Source organism: Arctopsyche grandis, chromosome 5, assembly GCF_051622035.1.
Source record: "Arctopsyche grandis isolate Sample6627 chromosome 5, ASM5162203v2, whole genome shotgun sequence".
Taxonomy (NCBI): Eukaryota; Metazoa; Arthropoda; class Insecta; order Trichoptera; family Hydropsychidae; genus Arctopsyche; species Arctopsyche grandis.
In genome coordinates, this window is record NC_135359.1 from 10,129,636 (window position 1) to 10,154,686 (window position 25,051).

The following is a 25,051-nucleotide window of genomic DNA, read 5'->3' on the forward strand; positions in this document are numbered from 1 at the left end:
CCATTCTACATATACAGGCTAACTAGAACAAGAAAAAGCAAAAACAAAAAATACCATATTAGACAAAAAATTTTATTTATATGAAACTTTTGTCCATCCAACATATAAAAATATACTTATTTTTACAATATTTCCCAAAAATTAATATTATATTTATTTTATGTATAATATGCACATAAATTTCAATATTTATCAGAATATAAATTAATATTGTATAAACAACATTTCACTGCGTTTGAACCCATTGTATATTATTACACCCATTATATAATATTATACATCATTATTTATACCGTTTCGAATAATGTTTTTCTTTCCTTGCGCGGATAATGCATACATAAATATACTAAAACGAGCTTTTCTTCGAGAAGTGACATTTTGTTTACGAATATTTGATTCCGATAATGACAAACGATAGCATGATTTATGTTAAACGTGTAACAATAATCTCGTTTGGAGGCGAGCCATTGGCAACACTCCAGAAAATGAGCCTTTCAATAAATTTCAATCAAAATTCAACTGAACCAAGAGGTGTTTCGAAAAAAATCTTCGTAAATTCATATTATATATTTTTTTTTTTTTTGGTAAATTGTATTCGCTTTCCTGTAAGCGCACGGTCTATGGGGTGTCGAGGCAATCCGATTGAAAAATATTCGTCCGTTTCAATATTCGAGATTACATCGGAAAGTAGATGTTCCAGACGGAAATAGGTGCTGACAAAAGCTTGTCGAAGGGGTTCACAAGGGCTTATTTCACCGAAAGGTACGATTTGCCCCATATACTGTGGCAGACACTCGACCACAATTGCGTCATCCGACCGACACTCGAGCTTTGCTGAGGCCAACCATGTTTGTGACATTATTATCATCACCAAATATCAACCCATATTCTGTACTTCTATCTATGTACATATGCATACACATATTCTATGTACATACATATGTACATATAATAAGTGTGTTCGTTGTCGCGTTCGGTCGTGTCGCCAAAGTGTGTTTTTGCTACTTCTTCATTGTTACTAAATAAAATATAAAATGGCCAAGTACGTGCAAAGCGTCTCCAAAATATTAGAGAGTATGGTCCAAGTCCTCATGGACCCTGTCAATAGATTTAGCAAGGACCAAATGGCCAAATTGATGCCTTTCACCTCTGATATCTCGCAAACTGTAGGCGAAATGTCCTGTAATATTGCAATGCTGGAAGGAGAGCTGTCAGCTACCAAAATTTATATGTCTAAAGATACACCCACCACGATTGAATCGACATTGGAACTTGTTAGTGAAATGGAAGAAAGAAAAAATAGAAAAAACAATGTTATCATATTTGACATTACTGAAACAGGTAATAATGACGACAATAATGTAATCGCAAATTTATTGTCAAAAGCCGAGCTACCTAACCACAAATTCACCGCTCATAGAATCGGATTAAAACAAGGTACGAAGCCAAGGCCCCTAAAAGTTAAACTCGATGTACAGCAAACAGCAATATCATTACTTAGAAAAGGACCCAAATTAGGAATTAAAATAAAAAATGACCTAACGTACATGCAAAGACTACATATAAACAATTTGTGGAACGAAATGAATACCAGAAAAGACAAAGGTGAAAGTGACTTAATAATAAAATATTTTAATGGAGTGCCTAAAATAATAAATAAAAATAGTACAAAAAACTAACAATATATTACCAAAATGTCAGAAGCATTATATCTAAAATACAATTCCTTAAAAATGCTATAGCTGCTTCCGCATATGACATCATATTATTAACAGAAACGTGGCTAAACAACCTTATAAATGACTCCGAACTAATCTTTCATACATACAATATGTATAGATATGATAGAAACATAAACACCAGTACGAAGACTCGAGGCGGTGGCGTGGCAATTCTTATTAAAAAAGTTCATTCATCATCTGTCATCATCAACACAAACAATTCCATCGAACAAATATTTATATCAACCCAAATTTTCAATGTAAAGTGCATATTCGGTTGTGTTTACATCCCTCCATCCTCTGACATTAGTGTATATAATAATTTTATAAATAATATTGAAACAATCAGATTAAAATATCCTGATTCAAAATTCTTAATAACTGGTGATTTTAATCTACCAAATTTGGACTGGCAAAACCTTGAAATGAATGAAAATTCTCCAATTCATCAAGAAATTATAAATTTATCTTTAAATTTAGGTCTTAAACAATTTAATACTATTTCCAACTTGAATGATCGTGTCTTAGATTTAGTTTTTTCCAATTTCAAAAACACTAACGTTATGAAATCTCATGATGTTCTATCTCCAGTGGATGGCCATCATCCACCCCTAGATATTATTATTACTTTAAATAAATCTACTAATCTACCTTTAATTCAGCAAAATATTTTTGATTTTCACAGAGCCGATTATAACGAAATCATGAACCAATTAAATGTCACTAATTGGTCGTTCTTAAACGATAACATTAACTTTGAATCAAAAGTCATTATGCTGAATGAATTATTAATCTCTTGTATATACAACCATGTTCCTCAATATAAAAATAAGTTGCATTTTTTTCCAAAATGGTTTAGTCCCGAATTAAAAAACCTAATACATAAAAAAAAAAGTGTGCACAAATTATTCAAAATTTATAACTCTACACACATATATATTGAATTCAAAAAACTAAGAGCTTTGTGTAAACTACATATATCCAAATGTTTTAAACTTTATATTAAAAAAACAGAATCATTCATTGATTCAAATTCCAAATATTTTTGGTCATTTACCAAAGAATTAAACAACAATAAAACATATATACCAGAAAACATTCAACTTAACGGTAAATTTGTTGACAATACTAATGATTCAGTCAATCTTTTTGCTGATTTTTTCAAATCGATCTATGTCAAAAACAACAACAATAATTCTAATTATAGCATTGTAAATAATAATGTCCTGATTTCACCTTTACATTCTATAAATATATCTATTCAAAAATTGATTAACAAAATAAATGCCTTAGATATATCTAAATCTGCGGGTCCTGACAACATACCCCCAATTTTTATCAAGAATTGTGCCAATGTATTAACTTATCCTCTTTTTAATCTCTTTAATCAATCTATTTCCACTGGTATATTTCCCAATTCTTGGAAGTCTGGCTATTTAATGCCTCTCCATAAAAATGGGGATAAACATAATGTAATGAACTATAGAGCCATCTGTCAACTATCAACTATTCCAAAACTTTTTGAAAGTTTAGTATTAGACGAATTTATTCCTTTCATTAATAACATTATTATTCCACAACAACATGGTTTTACTTCTGGTAGATCTACCTTATCCAATTTATTATTATATGAAAATTTTATTTCTAGTGCCTTATCTGTTAAATTGCAAGTTGACTCAATTTACACTGATTTCAGTAAAGCATTTGACAAAGTTGATATTGAGATTTTATTATATAAACTAAACAGTATCGGAATCAGCGGTGTATTACTAAACTGGTTTCGGAGCTATTTGTCCAATAGATCATTATTAGTTAAAATCGGCCATTCTAAATCTTACTCCTTCAATCCAACTAGTGGCGTTCCCCAAGGATCTCACATGGGACCAGTCCTATTCAATATTTTTATAAATGATATTATAAATATATTTAATGATGTTAAAGTGCTCTTATTTGCAGACGATTTAAAAATATTTAAATGTATAAAAGACACTAACGATTGTGCTACTTTACAAACTAATTTAAACTCATTAAACGATTGGTGTTCTTTTAATAAATTATATTTAAACATTAAGAAGTGTTCTGTTGTCAGGTTCAGTAGGTCAAATAACAAAATTATTTATAATTATCATATAAATAATGAATCATTACCATCATCATCGCTAATTAAAGATCTAGGAGTTATTTTTGACGACAAATTAACTTTTAATTCTCATATAAATTTTATCACAAAAAATGCCATCAAAACACTTGGTTTCTTAATAAGAAATAGTACTCACTTCAAAAATGTAAATACGATTAAAATTTTATACACCACTCTGGTTAGAAACCAATTAGAGTACAATTCTACCATTTGGTCTCCTTATTTAATGAAACAAATTAACATAATAGAGTCAGTGCAAATAAAGTTCACTAGATTCATCAAATTTAAATTTTTTAAAAGTCATAATCACTATGTCAGTAACGTTATTATTTATAGGAAACTTAATTTGCTAAAATTATATGACAGAAGGAAAATTAACGATATTTCAGTTCTGTGTGGTCTTCTTAATGGCACTATTAAATGCTCTGACTTGGTGAGTTTAGTATGCTTCCATGTGCCGGGTAGATCAATTAGATGTAACCATCTTTTTGATATGCCCAGGTTTACCACTAATTACTCATTGAACTCAGCTATGTTGAGACTGCACAGAGTTGGAAACGAATTATCCATGGTCGATTTATTCATTGTTAGTAAATATAACATGAAATCTATTTTATTTAAATATTTTTTTAATATAATGTAATTTATTTTGTAGTATATGAATGTATGTGTATTTTTCTTTTATATTTCATTTTAATTTTTTTTTTCTTTTTCTTTCTCTATTTCCAACATGTAAAATGGTCAATTTTTTCTTGACCGTAAAATAAAATAAAATATGTGTTTGTTAAATACAGGGCCGTGGAATTGGAGCCAGAGTCACTTAGAATAAAATGACTCCAACTTTGATTTCACATTTAAATCGTATTTATTTATTTTCATTTTTTTACTATGTCTAATATATAATTTTGAAAGAGATTTTGTATGTACTATGTATGTTTGTTTGTTTCGTAGAATTCGTGACGTTCAATTTATTAAAAAAACAAATAAATATTCAAATAAATTTAAATAAAATAAAATAAAGCCGGGTAAAACCACTAGTATTCTTATATGTATATGTATACACACACACAATACATATGTACATATATGTGAATATTGAATAACTAAGAGTGACTCTACAATATATGCCGATATAAGACGTAGTATTTTGATCATTGTCTTTTTATTATTTTAAAACAAAATTGAGAGGACTGATATTTAATTATTTATATGCCTGAAATTGGACTTACATATATAAGAAAAAATAGCATTCAATTTATTTTCAATCAGAGTTGGAATCGTGTTTTTATGACGACTCCATAGCCATGGTTGGATATGATGTAGTCAACGCAAGCATTCCACAGCTCGTTCTAAACATTATAATAGCTGAGGAACAGACTAACCTTATAATCAAAATGTGTAATTTGATATATCTGCATATTTATATTATATAGTGCCTGAACAAAAAAATCAATATGTTTTTCCAGTCACGATTTATGGATGGGAAACTTGGACATTGAACTTCAAGATGCTACATATAATTCAATGTACTGAAGTAAATATGAAACGTTTCATGCTTGGCATAACGAGGAGATAGGTAATGGAATACGTGGTTGAGAAGTATGACAAGGGTAGTGGATATAGTGGAGAAAGTGAAGAGATTGAAATGGCAATGGGTGGGTCACGTAGCCTGAAGAATGGACGAAATATGGACAAAAGAAATGCTGGAATGGTACCTGAGATAATGTAAAAGGGTGAAACTAGACCGCAAGGAAGATGGGTGGACGAAATTTGGAAAATGTGTGGGGTGAGTTGCGCAAAATAGAGACGAATGGAAGCGTTTTGGAGAGGACTTCATCCAGCAGTGGATGGTGAGTGGACGATATGTTATAATACAAAAGATGATGATATATTATAATACAAAAACTATTAACCTAAGCTTTGATTGTAAATAATATCGTATAAAAACACTTTTAAGTAACACGGTTTTTTATCTATTGGAAATCACAACACTCTATAATTAAAATTGTACATAGAAACTATCAACTAAATATTTGATAGAATATTAACTGCCAAATTTCAAGAAAATTATCTCGATTTAAGTAGTCCTTTCTTTTATACATATGAATTACAGATCAACCAAAAATTGGCTATTTACACCTTTTTTTCTTTACAAATTTTATTATAAATAAATAAATATGTACACACTTATCGATGAGTATAATAAAACCGTGTAAAATACTCATACGAATGAATATTGTATTGTCACATATTAGCAAAAATGAAATACCCAGTGAAGTTATATATGTATGTAACATACGTATAATTTAAATATTTCGTGCTTATTTTTTATTGTAATGCCACTATGGCCAAATTAAAAATAAATAAAAGGCTTAAAAATTGTAATGAAACATCAAAGCTGACCTATCGCTTTGAGAAGAGTTTTTGATATTGTTTTAATACGTTTTTTTTTAAATTGACCCACAGGCACTTTATATGTGTTCTGAGTTTCTAGTGTATCATATTTATTATTTAATTTAAACAAAGTATTTAAATTTTAGAAATTTCCTTTTTTTTTTACTTGAAAATTCTCATTCAAAATTTTTGTGTTCAATTTTATTCATCCTTTATCAAAAATGAATTTCAACAAAAATTGTTCTTTTATCATTGAGACACACTTTCTAAATTTATTATGTTTATTCTATAGATACTAAAAGCAAAAATTAAATTATTAAACTTTCACCGAGAAACGCGTTCAGAGCTACTATGTTATACGTATAAATATTTTTTCATCAATTAAGCCACAATTTTCCTCACGCGAGCGTTACGTCTCTCCGGGATTTTTCCCGCTTTTCTGCGCATCAAGTTTGTTTGACAACATTTTCTTCGAAATTAGGGGAGCCCTCGCAGCAAAATGAGGATGTTCCTTCTACTATTAAATTAGTCCTCCCTCTACGACAATTCCTCTGTCCAAATGTGTTATCCCTTCCCAGCTCCGTACGAAATGGGTGGAGTTTTATTTTGTACGAACACCTCTTTGATTTTCCTACGCTTCGTTGTTTTATCCTCGGCCACGTCGTTTTCACATTACATATACATTTTCTTATACATTTATTTTCCGAACACAAATACGCGTACGTTTTAATTAACGATTTCCTTTTGTTTGCCGTTCAGGATTGGTTTCGCGTTTTCAAATAACGATTCGCATCGTCGCGTCGAGCGATCCGGACCACTGGATCCATTTCCAAATGTATGTATGTTTTTTGAAACGAAAAAAGGAAAACACTTTTGTAGTGAGCTCAGCGTAAACAAAACTATTAGCAACCCTCCCGCATTTTCTCACCGCGTCGTCGTCGTAATGGCTTGTTTAATAAGACGGCTGACAAAATAAGGGTGGGCCTTGTACTTTACTCTATTACAATGTTCCAAATTGTAGTAGCGACCTGGGAAAATATCCAATGATTATAGCACAATAAAGGGTTATTTATACGTAAAACGTTTTTCTGGACTTTCTACTATGTAAAATCTTCAAATATAATGTAATGAAATATTTTAATGAAGTTTCATAGAAAACATATAAATTTTATCATTTGAATGAATATTAATCATAATTTCAATTTATTGACAAATTCAAACCGAAATGGATAAGCCTATTATGTAGGTGTGTTTAACATACACTCAATAATTATTTTGAATACAGAACTATTGACCCATTAGCATAATGTTTATTGCGAAAATGAAAATACCAGAGTTAATCTTGTACACATATTAACTCATTCAATTGTTGTTACCCTGCTTTGAAAATTTTCCATATGAACATTATATATGCAAATTAACAATGCGTTTCATTTAATCCGGTAATTTGCGAGAATTCATACATATTTTGCATAATTTTTATGCAGTTCAATGGACTGAATGAATGTAAGACACCAAACTTAATAATTATTACCACCATAAAACGACATTCTTGCTTTACATCGAAGATCGAGAGCCACTGTTGGGATTCATACTACGTATTAGACCACCTTTTCAGAGTGATTTAGTGCTTCGAATCGTTAGTACAAAGCATTCTTGAATATGTTTCTATTATATGAAACCTTAAGGATAGATTTCCATGGACCGCAAGACGCATGAACATTTCCATTTTGAAATAGTTTTAGAGATACTATCCACAACATGTAGAAACATGATTCTTTCCTAAGTTGACAGTGTTTCCAGGAAGAATGACAGTTTTAGGAAGGTGGTAGTCATCGAAACACTAGAGGGAAGGCACGTGAGAGAACGGTCTTCTACAAAATGGTCAGATCAAATCTTAAAACTGATCGAAATTATCTTGGTACAAGACTGGGAGGAGTAGAGGCGGATCATCCACTGGATTCTAGATGTCAAAAAATTACCACTACGCTCAGCATTTTGCAAACGAGGGAGAAGAAGAAGGAGGGATGAAGTACACTGCTGGCAAATGCAGAAGAGGTTTCTCAGATATGCACATAATTTTTAGTATCTACCTTTGGCTCTATTAAAGGGCCTACCTGCTAGGAGCTAGGAGTCTATAACTCCCTCACAAGTCACGAGGTAGGTTGTAGAGTATATCTGGGAAAACATTTCTATAAATTGTTGGTTGGTTTCATAAGCAGTCCTCAAATTCTTGCAAAGACGACCTTCAATCTTCCCAGCCAACTCTTAGATGCCGCAGTTATATATGTATATATAGTTCTCTTCTACTGTCACAATTCGATAGCTTCATCACCAGTAGATTGCTGTTAACTTGTATTTGTTTGATTTACAATATTCTGATCTCGTTGAGAGATTGTTTATATTAATTTGTTCTCATATATTAATCTATTTTGTTACTTATTTTATATTTGTTTCCTATTTTATTTATATTTTGGTATATTTTTCATTGATGTATTTTATTCATGTGTTAATAATATATGCTCAGCCATAGTGACACCCTGAAGTAAATCTGCAATGTCACTGTGACAAATTGTAATACATAAATAAATATCAAATGATATGAATATTATTTCTATGCAAGATATAATCTTTGATTTATAGCGTTTCTAATGGCGACATACTTTCATGTCATAAATGTACATATGTAGTTTAAGGTCAAAACAATATTTTAATACCCCATATATTATAATAATCCATCGTATTTGTTTTAGCACACGTATCTATATGTACATATAATATATCAAAATTTAGCATTGTATCTAGCATACAGGACCATGTTCAGTTTCCTAAAGCTTCTAACGCTAATGCATGATTAAGTCAATTCGGTTTGAAGCATAATCTCTTTACAATACAAAACAGTACAATACATACGTTTCAATGCATTAGTTTCAGATTGCATCGTCAAAATTGAATTACCAAGAGGGGAATTGTTTGCAAACAATACATGAAAGATTTAGCACGCAATTCCATCCATCCGTTTATTTTATTTTCGAAAATTCCTTAATATAATAAGTCGGGAGGACAGTATTAGAAATTGAAATAGTGGAATTTGGGCCGTAAGTAACTGTGATATACGATCGATCCATTAGCGAGGATTTAATATGTCGTCCGTAATATCGTTAAAGATCTACATCACGACAAATGTATTTCGTATAATATATAAATTTATGTCTATAATAAGTATGTACCCATAGAAGCAAATAAAATGTAGAATTTCATCGAAAGCAATATCCGGGACGAGGGATCACATTATATACGAAATTTTCATTTTGAAATAATTATCTTGTCAAATATTTAATACGCGGTTTCATGTCTTCTACTTGTATTTTCAGATTAAGTGTGATAGCAAACGAAAAGTCGGAAAATTTGAATATTTATACGAACATAAATAACATAATATTTTCTTATATTTAATGAACGTACTGATTGTTTACATACATATAAGATACAATTAAAATGTCACGATCAGTTTAAAGAAAAAAAAGTGTGTTCAATTACGGTTTTGTGATTATTTATTGTTTTTATGTTGAAACATAAATGACTTTAATGAGAATCATAGTGAAAGGAATAAATGTTGAATATAAAATATGAATAAACGAAAACAAAATTTCCATTTAAAGTCTCGAGAGAATAATAATAAAGGTAACAATACAATTTGCGATATTGAAAATTGGTTCATTATGTATATTACATATATCTCAATGTCAAACAAAAATGTTTACAATTCAAAGATCTATCATATTTTTGTTTTTTGATTTAATCGAATAATTAATTTGCATAGATCGCTTACAATAGCAAGAGTTCGTTCATGAGAAATCTACATAAAAGCTTTAAAATACCGAAACATGAAATATGGAAAAACAAAACAATATTGTTATTGAGACCAACGTTGTATACACGTAACGTTACATAGAGAAGCAAATTGAGCTTTTATGAATTCAATGATAACAATGGGCTCGCATTATCCGAAGTACAATATATAATTTTGCGTCCGGCAATGAAACTGCATGCTCTTTGCAAATTTTCATTGGAGATAAATTTAGTTAAGCAAACACACCGAGTCCATAGTGCCCACACAATTTTACGTCGAAAAGAAAATGTAAATAACAAAATCAACCTTGGCTTAAACGCTGCGATAACGCTTTTCTTTTTTTTCTGGTTCGAAAATTTTCCGCATTGAATAACATTTTAATTTGTCAGTCTCATGTGAGATTAGCGTTAGAAAGGAAGGTCGCTCCGAGATAAAAAAAAGGTAGAAAAGAGTGCTCGAAAGTGTTTACCGATAAATTTTGCATTCAATGCTTTGACCTTTACGCTTGTTTGTATCTTCATGTGTACATATACATATATTATACATATGGGCCGCTATATTTGAAAATGGCGGAAGCCTAATTTTCAGTCCCAAAAACACTATTTCTGTTTGATTTAATCCACAAATTGTATTCACTTATTTTATTTATTTATTTTTAAAATTCAGACCATTGTGGCATTACAGAAATTCCTAATGCACACAATGGTCAAAAAATATAACACAAAATAACAATTAAACATAAATTAGTACATAACGAAAATAATATACTAATCAATTATACATAAAAAAATATACATTTATACATAAATATAAATACATCCATACATAAACATAAAAAAACAATAGCATTTAATAATAACAGATAAGCTAAAAATATCAAATATCAAATATAACATAAGGAATATCTTGCACCTAAAGCTTGTTCAAATAAATAAGAACTAACTGCAAATACAAAACATCCCTGTGAGGCCCAAATGGAAGAGAGTAAATCAAAATTCCACTCATAAATCACAATCAATCATGAAAACAATGATGAGCGCAGCCTACCAGATAAATGGGTTAGGATAATATCCGACAATTTGCGCTCACTAAGGTGAAAAATTTTAATTCGATATGTCCAGGATCTCAAGAAAGCAGAATAAACGTATTACAGACAACCACTATTTTTAAATATTGCTAAACGCAAAAGATTATATTTAATGTTTTGCGACACATTTCTCAAAATGAAGAAAAGTCAACTATAGCGGCTCATATATTGTTTGCATGATTCAATTTTTTAAATTTATTATTATGTTTATTTGTATAGATATACTCGGGGTACAGTGTTTTTATCTCATTCGTACATATCTTCTTTCTCGTTTTACTCAATGCTGAGCGTCGTAGTAATTTTTCCACATCTGGTATCCAGTGAACGATCCGTCTCCATCCCTGTGCTAAATAATATTGCTGTCAGTTCTTTGACTTGATCCGCTCACCTTATGGGGAGACCGTTCACTTGCTCGTCTTTCCTCTAGTACTATATTTTTCTACATATTATAGATAGTCTCTCTCAAACTGCCTGTTCTTTGGGGTCATAGACGATCATGAATGCACCGCATCCACCTTCAACACCGCATAAAAATTTCAAAGGCATCAAACATGCACCTTTATATATTTTTCAGCGTTCATATGTATCTAGACTCCATACAAAGCAATGGAGATTACCAGGGATCGTACTAAATCGTCTTCTTTTATATGCACATAATGCTTTCAAATAGAGTGCTGCAGGCCAGACCTTGGATATGCTGCAGACCAAATCGATCGTTTCCTATAAGAGTTTGCCTGATTTATCTGATTTTCATTGAAACGGTTTATACAAATTGGCATCTCCTGTCCTATATCACAATTTTTTTTATCATTTTAACATTTTCTAATCAGCATCTCGATTTTCGCTGATTAGAAAATGCTACAAAAAATGACCATATATGTCTGTTTGGCTGTTAATCGTTTGACCATAGATTTCGTGTTTAATAAATTAATTTATACCTAAAATAATTAATTAATAATTCTTAATATGTATTGCATAGATGGACGAATGAGCATGATTGATGATTGAATAAAATAAAAATATGTACTTAGTTAAGGGGGACCACTAGTGTGACATTTTGAAAAAAATCGTTTTTTTTTTTTTGCACATTTCGATAGTCCATACCTTTAAAAATAACATACTAAATTTTCAAGTGCATATCTCGAATAGTTTTTGAGTTACAGCCATCCGAAGAGCAGCTGACGTCGGTTCGAAAGTTGCGTTAGCGTACGGATCATAATAACTGCGTTATGATTCATAACGCAGTTATTGTTCGGGTTCTGTCAGCCAGAAAAGTCATTAAAAACGGGTCGTATACCTGGCTGTTTTGGAGATGCTAGACTTTGGCACATTTAAACTCTCTTCCAGTGTTATTGTGACCGTTATAGTGAGAACATCGTACAAAATTTTAGCAAAAATGAGTTCTCAGTATTCAAAACAAAAGGGTTCCCATGTTGATCCCACGCGTAGATCAACTTCTAAAAAACGAAAATTTTCGGCGAATCAACATACATGTGAACAGTCCACCGCAAATACCAGTACGTCAGCTGACAAACTTTTACACAATAAGGATGAAGAAATTGTGATTGATCCAACGCACGGTTATAGTATTCTCCAGTTTATTTCTGTTTTTTCTGATCTAATACGTAAATTCCATACTCAAACTTTCAGTGGATGCTTTGCGAATTTATGGACATCAGCAGAATCAATTTGTAAATTTAGTATGCAAAGAGCTGTAGAAGAAGAGAAAAAGTTGACACTGGAAGACTCCGAGACAAATTTGACGGTTTCTGGAGATGGCACGTGGAAGACACGTGGCCACACTTCACGGTTTGGCGTAGTAACTCTTGTTGGAAAGTTTAGTAAGAAGATCATCGACTCGTGTGTCAAGTCAACTTACTGTCAGAGTTGTGTTTTATGGGAAAAGAAAAAATTATCGCTGTGCGAAACAATTGGACATGACCAAGTTCAAACACGACTACGTTCCACTTGATCCAAAGGTTCAAAATGCTCTGAAACCAATATTTGAAGACTTGAGTCGGCGTGATTTACTCGAAAGATGTCTGGGTAATAATACTCAGAACAATAACGAAAGTTATAATGGCTTGCTATGGCACTTTTCTCCGAAACACCTCCACAGTGGTCTCAAAACGATAGAGTTATCAAATTATTTTGCTACATCAATATTTAATGACGGTTATTCATCAATTTTAAAAATGTTCAATGTAATGGGAATTATAATTGGACCTGCAGCGAACGATTATGCCGTTGACAAAGATGATACGAGGCTTCGAATGTCAGATCATCGTCAACAGGCTGCTTCAAAAGAGGGCCGATTAGCTCGAAGAAAAGCTTTAGCAGACAAACAGCTGTCTTTCGAAGAAGAGGAAGGTGCACTGTATGGGCCTGGAATAGCAGATTAACAGTAGGTATGATATTTCTTGATTTATAACCATAAAATCAGTAACTTAAACTTCAAACGCGTTTTTCTCGAAACTACATTTTTCAAATTTGCTGCAGTTGTAACTCGAGAATGAATCATCCGATCGATTTGATTTTTTTCAGCTTCTTTTATATATGTTTCTGCGTGCCATGAACCTCCAGTTTTCCGATTGAATAAAAAATGTAATTTTGGCAGGCCAAAAATCAACAAATTTATGCGCGAAATTTGATTTTTTTTTTTAAAACTCCGCCATTTTGTTAAATTTCAATTTTTTTTTTTTGATCGAGGTTCATGGTACGGCAAATATCTTCTAGTTTAATAAACTTTTTGAATTTTTTGATTTCAGGCACTGTGAAGGTCGCTATCACTGCAGCAGTGGGGGTACTTTTTTTTTTGGAGCCTTGGGAGATTACGTATAACTCGCTGAATTTTCAATTTTTTTGTCTAAAAACTTTTATTATGTATTTAGTTTATATCTATACATATATCCATAAAACGATAAAACATTCCATCCAGTAGTTTTTTTTATTTTAATTCCCGAAAATCACCTTTTTTTCGCGTGGTCACACTAGTGGTCCCCCTTAAACCACCTTTACATTAGACTAATATTTTTCTCATTATGTATTCCTCATATATGTATGTATTATAAATATATTAAAAAAACAAAAGTGTGTACAACTGTATGACTGATAAATTATTGTACAAATCTTATATGTACATATATAGGGTACGATAATAGATATTGTACAATGATGGAAATTCGAAATGAAAAAGTTTCTTTTAGCTGTACGAATCGTATATAATAATACATCGCTAAAAAAAATACTAATGTATTGTTTGCATGTTTAATAAACCCTGCCGATAATTCTCATGCTTGGGAAATAAATGAGGATATAATAAATTTTATCCCGGAATAAACAGACTTACACACTTGTAATGGACAAATTTAAAGGTGTACATACATATTTACCTACAATATATAAATATAAGTTTGTCTGCAGTTTTCAATTAAGATTTTGATAAAGTATCGAATTTGTTATACTATCTCATTTTACACGTTACAGTCGAAATGTATTTGTAGTTGTAATATATTCCAACTGGCGATTTAGGTCATTCATGTCCGAATGCAATTCCACTAATAAATTATAACTCTTCAAGTGCAAATACATTATCAACAATGTGCACCAGTTGTACATAATATAACAGTTGAGTTTTGAGAGTTTTGGTGTTTTTACTAATGCTTTAGAATTCAATAATGCGTTAATATTTACTAAAATTTGACTTTCAAACTCAATTTACTAGTCGAGTGACGTTTTCACTAAAACCTTACCAAACCTAACCTAACCTGGTAACAACTTATGTATAATTAAACTGTATTTTCAGTTGTATATTTTAACCAGTCGGAATTTAATTCGCCATATGAATGCACTTACGTCGTAGACGGATTATATTCTAATATATAACTAGTCTAAATATATTACAGCCGAAAACACACGTCAACTATAACGGTAATTGTTACTAGGTTAGATGGAATATATTCCAACTAGTCAAAATATATTACAACTGGAAGATACACTTCAACTGTAAAATATACCTACACTGACATTAAAATAATATAGTACTAACAACATCAATAATTCGTAAAATAGACGATGATAATTGGATCATAAGCTATAAGATAAGACCTAACATAATTTATGAACAATAAAAAGTATTAAAATAAAATGAAATCAGATTAAAATTCCACTAGGATGACATCATTATTATTAGTCAAAATTTTTTATTGAAACTTAACATTGATTGATTTCGTTAAGTAAGACGACGAATTACTCAACAAAGTCAATACAAATTTTAACCGAGCTACATATATGCCTGCACAACAACAACCTATTAAACTTGCAACTTTGAATAATAACAACCTATTAAACTTGCAATTGACGATTGAGCAAAATACTTCATTGTAAATATACCCAATTGTCAAGTGCAAACACAAATACACCCGGACACATTCAGACAGGTTAAAAACGATCGACGTCATCAGGTTATTTAACACAACAAAAAACGTTTTTCAAACGAATACTATATAATTTATCACGATAGATATGACGCAGTACGAAACCATCTGTTTGATTTTTAACAAAAATCACGAGTTAATTTAACCATGGTATTGCTTTTCAAACCAAATCCATGGTATTGATTTTCCGATACGATAGAGGTCTTCATTTCGTCCCCAACATTATTTTAGATGGACTTAATCTTGAAACCGTTAGGGAAGTCAAGTACCTGGGACACCTACTGACGGAGGATCTCTCTGATGACCGTAACATCGAAAGACAAAGAAGACCTATTTGTGTAAGGGCAAATATCCTGGCAAGACGGTTTTACCACTCCAGTGTAGAGGTTAAGAGACAATTATTTATGTCATTTTGTACTAGCCTCTATACTGGAGAACTATGGACCAGATACAAGCGGGAGACGATGAGGAAGATAAAGGTACAATATACATATGTAACAACTGCTACCGTGCTCTCTTCAGGCTACCTAGGGGCTGCAGCGCGTCGCAAATGTTTGTGAAAAGGCATGTTAACCAGCAGCGTGGTCTAGTGGCGAGTATTGAATTCTTTCGTGCTTGATGTCACGGGTTCGATTCCCACTAAGAGTCTAGTTGTTGGCCAGACCTTGGTTTGTCGAGGTCGATCGTTTCTTATCAGAATTTGCCAATTTTTCTGATTTTCATCGAAACGGTTCCTGTAAAATTGGCTTTTCCTTCCCAATTTTCTGTTGCAAACCTTGAGTTATTGTTATGTATATCTCCGGTTTCGCCAGATTTCTCACCATAGATATCTCTGTGGTTGTTTATCGAATGTAAAAAATCGTATTGTTACATGAAAAATGTTATTAATCGTATTTATACGATGTTCGTAATATATGACTATAGATGTCAGGTATTGTTTCGATTTACATGTGTATGTATGTAATAATTGTGTATTTAGATGTCTCGTTAATTATCAATTTTCAATGTCTTGTAATAAAAATTAGCCATAGTGACGACCTGGAGCTAATCTGTAATGTCACTATGGCGAAATTGTAAAAAACATAAATAAAAATACAATGTGCCTCACTTTGGGGCTATTCTCAGGATAAAAGCGGCCTCTCTACGTCTTCGTATATTTTTATCGTCTAATTATCTTCTTACTGCTGCATCTTCTCATTTGCATTCTTCACTGTATGTTCGATTGATGGAACTAATCCACCAACCACCTTAAATAGACATTAAATTCATTAATTAGTTATTCTTATTATTTATTATTATTATTATTATTATTATTTATTATTATTATTATTATTTATTACTATTATTATTTATTATTATTATTATTAGTATTATTATTTATTACTATTATTATTTATTATTATTATTACTGTTGCGTAGGGGTGGATGGAGGATCCAAATAAAAGGCCAAAGTCGCTTCACAGCATTTATTGTGTGATCCACACACAGCCAGTGCTCCGTCCATAACGCCTTGACATGGCTTAAGTACCCGCTTATAAAAGGCAGGTCGCTCACTGCATCTTCAACGTCCGTTTACTTCCCCATTGTTTAGGCAAGTACACGGATATGCAGTCCCACGGTCCAAGGCACTCAGTCCCACGCTTTCGCGCTGTCAGTTCTGAGAACTCTAGTGGGAAGCGACCGAGTGCCGTTACCAACTACTCAGTCAATTCGGGGGTCTCCAATGTTAGCCGACTTGCACTTAAGCCTGGAGTTAATACTCAAAACTTTTTCGCATACATTATATTGTTATTTATATATTTATTTATGGTTTTTTTTTTACTATTTTTCAATAATATTGTAACGTACGCCGCGGATTAAGCGAATAGAATCCCAGAGACTGTGTGACCGTTCAAAGATTATCTGACACGGATATCTGTTAACGGATTAACTAAATGCATACCGTGAGACTGGTATAAGTGGGTTTTAAGGATTAGCGACAAGCTAAGTGCATGAAACAATGATTGCACTTCTCATGCTGTGGGAATACATATCCGAATACGTGACTATACAGTAGGTAAACAGATTAGGCGTCCTGAGACATCTACCCCTTATAAGGCGGTACGTAAGCGATATCAGGTCAGTCTGGACGTAGCAGTGACACTGCGTGTATCTCCTTAATCATCAATAAATGCTGTGAAACGACTGTTGGCCTTTTACTTGGATCCTCCACCCACCCCTACGCAACAATATTGATTTTATTATGTATGCATCATTTATATGAGCGTCGGGGATTGCACTATCCTCCCTATCGTCTTGAATAAAAAGTTTTTATTATTAGCCTGTGTATATAATTAACCGACCCGACCAAGTCACTCAAGCGATACTTCAACAGGGGCATACGTAGTACATAAGTATGTATGTATGTACCTTATGTAACATACGTAGCTACTCGTCACTGGCGAACACGTAATGTACATTATCGACTTTTTAGCGTCACTCTGGCGAGCAAATTGATGACTTAATTTGTTAATTGCTCGGTTAACCCCTTGCTTGCCAACGCCAACGGCTCGGACACGTAGATCGGCATCCCACGTAGAGGACCTCGTAATTTCTCACCCACCTACTGCGTTTAGCCCCAGGACAGACTAATATACGTACGACATACATACATACATATGTAGAGAGAGATTCTGTGATATGTGCATGTAAGTACATACATACATACATACATAGTATGTATGTAAGTAGTGTTCTAAGTACTGAATTTGTTCGACGGGCACTTTTACGACACGCTCGTAAAACTTTTAATCAAGCCGAGCCATGAATTCTAATGGGGATTAATTCGATTATTCAATCACTGCGGTCGGCCGCTAAGTACGAAACGACATTTTAATATCGTTACTTTTTCTTTCCTCTCTTTTGTACACCTTTCGTGCCGTTTTTAACGAGTTTTAATCCTATCTGATGGATCGGAAGATTTAATTGCATTAACTCTCAATTATATATTATACATTCGTGCGCGTGTATGCCCTCTAATGAAGCGACTTTCATTCGATCGATATTTTCGCATACGCCATCAAATCGGAAAATTATACATTTTTTCACATTAATAATGGCAAATTTAACTAATAAATTTATAATATGTTCAGTACATATATTATGTATATATTTATTTGATTTTATTTTACAAAGCCAGTAGCAAGAACTAGTGGTTAGCATATCAGTCAGTGTGGTTATGAGTTCGAGTCACACTGGTTGCTGCTGGACCTTGAAGTCAACCACCAAATTTAAAAACCCATTTTCAAATTTAGAAAATATAGCGGGAAATCAAAATCGTACATATCGTACTGAAATGTGGGAAACAAAATCGTACTGAAATGTGGGAGCATGAGAGAGAGGAAGAGTATCCACTGTCTAAGTGTATTCGTGGGCGAACAATAGAGACCTCCGGATTAGGCTAACGGGATTCAGTAAGTGCCCCAACAAAGGATACGCTGGAGTTCTCATAGACCCGGGCAAGTGCTTGCGATTCACCAGGGTAGACTACGTGCCTAGACAATAAGTAAATTAACGGATCGGGGAAGCTATGCTCCGCAACTTGTCCTTTATAAGGAGGACACACGGTATATCAGATTGTTCTGGAGTGAGCGGTGGTTTCGTGTGGATTTACCGAATCGTTGAATAAATGCTGTGAAGCGACTTTGGCCTTTCATATGGATCCTGAACCCACCCCTACACAACAATACCAGTAGTTTTAATCTGCGCGTTTTGTTGGCGCATTTTTGTCTGCCCGCTGTTGTAGGGGTTGTATTGCGCGATTTAGCCTTATGGCATTATCGGGGTGCTTTATCTTTGTACTTTAAAAACATCAATTTTAGCATTATATATGTATATTTTTCTTAGTAAAAAAACTGGAAAAAGCCGTCAATCATTTTTTTTTCATTAATGAAAAAATGATTGACGGTACTCATTTTGTACATACAATATTATCAAACGCTGAAAGCTTTTGGGTTTATAAAATGATATTTATGATATATCAAACGAAAATATTATTGTAATGTAATTAATATTGAGTCCATTCCATCGCGACAAAATAGTTAATGGCATATAAAATACCGGTCTCCGTGACGAGACAGAATGTTAAATGACAGAAAACGCAAATGTCGGAAGGCAAAGATCGAAAATCGAAAGATCTTAAGTCGAAAGATCAAAAAAAATGGTGCATGGTAAACGATACATACTCACGTACATACTCACTTAATTTGCGCGAGCAGGATATAACAGGAACAAGAGGAACAGGCTTTTCCTCCCGTATTAATGTGCGCGCGCAGAATACTGGAGGAAAAGCATGTTCCTCTTGTTCCTGTTGTATCCTGCTCGCGCAAATTAAGTGAGTATGTACCGTTTACCATGCACCATTTTTTTTTTGATCTTTCGACTTAAGATCTTTCGATTTTCGATCTTTGCCTTCCGATATTTGTGTTTTCTGTAATTTAACATTCTGTCTCGTCACGTAGACCCATAAAATACATACATAAAATTCATTAAAATTAATGCGAGTTTTCGACTAATCGGTTCATATAATTTTGTGCCTTCACACTATCGGCATATTTGAAAAATCACTCGTATTATACATATGTACATACATATGTACATGCAAAAATCTCCAAACATCTAAAAATATACATATCTTTGTATATTTAACGTTCATAAAAAAATCATAAAGCGAACGTTCGAAGGTGTTGCCGCTGATGCTGCTCTAGGTATTATAATATTAACACACGAGACATTTTCGATAGGGTTATATCGTCGGTAAACGACGTGGAAAATACGCAATCTTCTCGTTAAGCGAACACTAAAGAATCCAGGGCCAAATCGCAGATAAAATCGGTCGTTTTCACCGGCCGTATCTGCGGTCGTATCTCTTGACCGCTGTACACATATTTGAACGTGCGTTTTTGGAGCAAACATACATCGGAGAATGGCTCAATTTTGTTCAAAACTAACAATATAAAGACTACCGAAAACCATCTCAGTATACATACATATTGTACCTACATATGTACATACATACACTATTATTAGGCATAGTGAACGGAGTCTGTGAAGTGCCGCTTTGAACTAACTGTTCGCCGTTATCGTTCAACGTGTTGTGTTTGTCCATCTCGTCTAGTGCATGGCAAACATGTGATAAAATTATGTCAAGATTAGTTTCGCGTTGCACATATGTACAGTGCCAGTTCATAATTAATTGCCTAAAATAGACTCATATATCGAGTTGGATATTGTATACATATCGGCTATTTGTGGTGTGATCTGGATGTTTTGTCTGGAATTTTGTCATTTTCTCATGATAAATTGATTGGCACAAGTATTCGATGGTTCTACTGCTCAATTGACAATTTGATCATGCGATTGAGTGTGTTCTAAATTTGTTCAATTTATTTCGAATGAGGCGTAATTCATTTGAATTGGATTGGAATACATTGTACATGTGTACATTCTAGTGGTGTTTAGAATTTTTTGTTTATTAATAAGCGAAAAAATCGTGATATTATGTATGGATCTTACAAAAAAGAAATTGTAAATCCGTGTTTTCAAGATTCGGGTCGAAAAAAGCGCGCCTTGAATTGAACGAGATTTATTAATCGCAAGTCGAATTAAGTATTGTCGTAAAATTTTTTATGTCGAGATAAAATTGGGCCATTCGTTCTTCGTTTCCGCTCTTCTGGTTTCAATTGTATTACAAAAAATTAAATTAATTCAATTCCGCGAAAAAATTCACAGGTATATTTTAAATGATATAATTTTCATACAGGAAAACTATAATTGAAAATTATATTGAAATTTTTGAAACACATGACTTGTGTCAAAAAAAAGCAATATAAACATTAATTCAGCTTAGCAGATATGTATGTATATTGTGAACGTTTTATTATTTATTTGAAATATGTACATGTGATCGACATTCATATTGAAGTTGAGATAAATATTTGTATACATATTGAAACGTTAAATCTTATTGATATTATATAAGTCAGTGTTATTAAAATACACCTAGAATTAATCGGAGATACACATAAACGAAGATAAACTAACTACACTTAAAAACTTTAACCGCTCATTGTACAGAAATCTAAAACAATCCGAGCAAACAAATGCTCATATAATCTAACTCAAAGGTCAAATTCGAACCGCAAATCAAAACAATTTTCAATTAAATTTTAACTCCAAGAAAATCAACTGTATTCACTGTTTAATATACGTTTTATTTACTCTACAGACTTTGGAAAAATGTGAAAAAATCTTTTATTAAAACTACATTGAAATTCCATTTCGAGAACAAATGCATGTGTACATGAGAGCTTTTCATCTTTTGCTATTTATCAACCTTGTAAATATTATCACGTTTACCATCTGCACCTTTCTGACAGATATTATCATTTACGACGGTTTCGTCTTGTCATAAAATGAGGCCTCACCATTATTCTAATTTTTAACACACGTTTTTATTGTATTTGTGATCAGGTGGTATTATAATGTGAACAAACGTACATACCTATAATATATGCGTGCAAAATAATTTAAAAAAAAATACACGTGACTTTTGCAAGTACTTGTGTATATTTATTTCAGTAGGACGCGAACTGTACCTTTCTGAACTAGTACATTCTGTCAAGAAGGGCATCTTATGAGAAACCTCTGAGCTGATAATGGCTCAGTTTGAGTATTGAGCATGCTCAAGTGCGGTTTGTTGAAGCACACAGTGTGCCTAACGATCGCTTTTGTTCATTGTCTGGAACCTACATACTTCAACCATTTACATCATGTCTTTTATATTTTTTTTTTAGTTACATTTCAGAATTCTTACTCCAGAAATTCTGTGATTAAATATGATAAAATTGTATTATTTTACGAGTATATGTGAATAAATATATATGTACATATATATATATTCATAACCTTTTAGCTGTAAATCAAATTGCATGTGTTACATTGCACATCGTCGATTGATGTGACTAGTTATCTATTATTCATATGCAGTGCTCCTTTAGCTCATTCCATCGGTTCCATCGGATAGTGTTACACCGAATAAGATCTACATATTTCAATACTAAGGTGTAAGATGCAACCTCACAGAATTCCTCGAGAGAGTGCTTTTAAAGTTCTCAAGAATTTTCTACGTACATATGTATGTACATCTGTGTCGATGGGTGTTTCATTATTCGTATAAGTTCAAACGAGCTTGGAAGAGCAAATTCACAGAAGGTCTCGCTATTTTTGTACGTTTCGATAAACAATTTTGGCGCGAAAAGGTTAACACCGTACTTCTTTTTTAACGAAAAAAGCAGATTAACCTACTGTCCGGATATGAATTTTAATGGATCGAAGAATAATTTGATTAAATTTTCATACATAAATGAGATAATGCAATATCAATATTCATTTTAGAATTATTGACGTTCATTTTCCGGATAGATTTAAAATAAATTAACCAAAAATAGCTATTACATATTATATACATATACATGAAGTAAGATAGTCTAAAAAAATTATATGTATTTAATTCATCAAATCAACATATCTTTTGCGTGGATATTTGCTATTAAAAATAATAATTAGTGTAGAAAATCATTTGAATTGCAATGTTATGTATTTATATGTATTATACGTTAGTACATTATATTCATCAACACAATTCGATCCATATAATAAAATATGTCAATATTTAGAAAAAATATCATTTGTGAAAGGAAATATGTAAAATATTCTTGGACTATCGTTGAACATGATCAAATCGCTTTAAGCAATATTTATACCAGATCTAGTTTCAATTTGAATATTATACAGATAAAGTAGGTTACAATGGCTCCGGAAATAGCATAGTCTCGGTTTTCGCGTTATATTATATTATATATGCTATCGCGCTTACATAGTTGTATTAAATCAGAGATTTGGCAAAACCGAAGGCCAATTTACATATTTAATATTATTGAAATTAGCACGATCGATAGTCAATTCATATTAAAACGTTCAACTAAATACGTATTCAAAACGACATGCAATTGAAGCATTCATAAATAATTGAATATTGCTTGTGATAATCGATTTTTCATTTCTTAATTTTTGAAACATATGTATGTATGTATAATATTCAATTTAAGCTTCAATACAATAAAAAATGACGGTTTCGTTTTTATATACATATAAACGTACTTCTTTGAATAAATAAAAAATTTAAATTTACATTCTTACAAATTTTACGATAAGCTTTAGTGTTGTTTCAATGACTAACATTATACGAGACCACAATTAATACCATACTAAAAAGCAAGATTACTCACGTGACGAGTCGTATTTGACTCCTTGAAGTTCCTCAAAGCATTTGAGAACCGCAGTGGTGCCAGGAGGGGTATACGGCCAGCACAGGACTTGATCCCAAATAGCCGAGCAGAAGCCTTCAGGCTTCGCAATCTCTCCTCGGAGTTTGCAATTGTACTCGAGACTCTGGTTCGACAACATAACCAAGTCGTTCACCAGTTCTCCTTCGCCAGCCATCTCTGTAGGTTTTTATATATTTTATTCGGAGATCACCCGAGAATTGTCGCAAGAAAAACAGTCACATCACGTCACAGTTTAGAAGACCGGAGGCTGAGGACCGGTTCACGCCCCGACAGAGAAAGACTAGTCGAACTCGTGCATCTGTTTGATATTGATTTTCCGATAAACTTTTCTCATAAACACGAGGCTGACTTCCGTTTCCGATCGGTCTCGACGAGAGATCACCACATACTGACTCAAGTGGAAAATCTTGCGACGCGTCAGTTATCTCTACTAGTGTTTAGAGTGACTCTGTTTATTAATTGTTTGATTTCTGAAACAAAACAAACAAAAGAGTAAATATTAAATTAAATGCAGCATTTAAATAAATATAATATGTTAAGCTTGTGTGTAAATGCAAGTGATTTATATAATATAACACTTAACCGGCGCTTGAAAGTTTCAGATAGAAAACATTTCAAAAGGTTGCAGAACCTTCAAAACCCTTAATCTACGTTATAAATTAGGATATCAAATTTGGTAATCTTAAGTTGAAAATTTCGGATTTGCATAGGAGAAAAATAAATATATTAATATTATTAATTACATACAGAGCAAATATTTTTTTTCTAGGCAAATTTTTTTTCTATATACATATGTACATACATTATTCACATTAAAAAGGGGGACCCGTTTCATTTTGTAATTATAAAAAATTAGGTGAGCTCGTTTTGACCGGTATTTTCTGCAAACACTATGTGCTTTTTTTTAGCATCCTTCCCCCCTCCCCCTTACATTTCCATTTTTATGATACGACAAGATGGTAAATATTTGTTTCGTTTATCGTTTTGAAGAATATCGCATGTGCACACACACATATTGATAAGACCACGAAAT

At 32.4% G+C, this 25,051-nt stretch overlaps 2 protein-coding genes across 5 annotated transcripts in view; one reads left to right on the forward strand and one right to left on the reverse strand.

The window, feature by feature from the left end:
* Dh44-R2 (Diuretic hormone 44 receptor 2) overlaps positions 1-25,051 on the reverse strand; it is a 95,280-nt gene that overhangs the window by 35,089 nt on the left and 35,140 nt on the right. For 2 of the 3 annotated variants that reach the window (XM_077431015.1, XM_077431014.1), the window contains exon 2: positions 23,959-24,488. In XM_077431015.1, the coding sequence (XP_077287141.1) occupies positions 23,959-24,172 (214 nt within the window). In that variant the 5' untranslated portion in view covers positions 24,173-24,488. Of the gene's footprint in view, positions 1-23,958; positions 24,489-24,820; positions 24,913-25,051 lie in introns of those variants that run through there. The other variant, XM_077431016.1, reaches the window with a different exon arrangement.
* LOC143911918 (uncharacterized) lies at positions 10,483-14,131 on the forward strand. Of its 2 annotated transcripts, none has more exons than XM_077431018.1 (3): positions 10,483-10,549; positions 12,846-13,599; positions 13,964-14,127. In XM_077431018.1, exon 2 carries the CDS (start codon positions 13,133-13,135, stop codon positions 13,595-13,597), a length of 465 nt encoding a protein of 154 aa, XP_077287144.1. In that variant the 5' UTR covers positions 10,483-10,549; positions 12,846-13,132; the 3' UTR covers positions 13,598-13,599; positions 13,964-14,127. The 2 variants fall into 2 exon arrangements, with proteins under 2 accessions (XP_077287144.1, XP_077287143.1); XM_077431017.1 differs by having other exon boundaries at positions 10,495-10,549; positions 12,846-13,603; positions 13,964-14,131.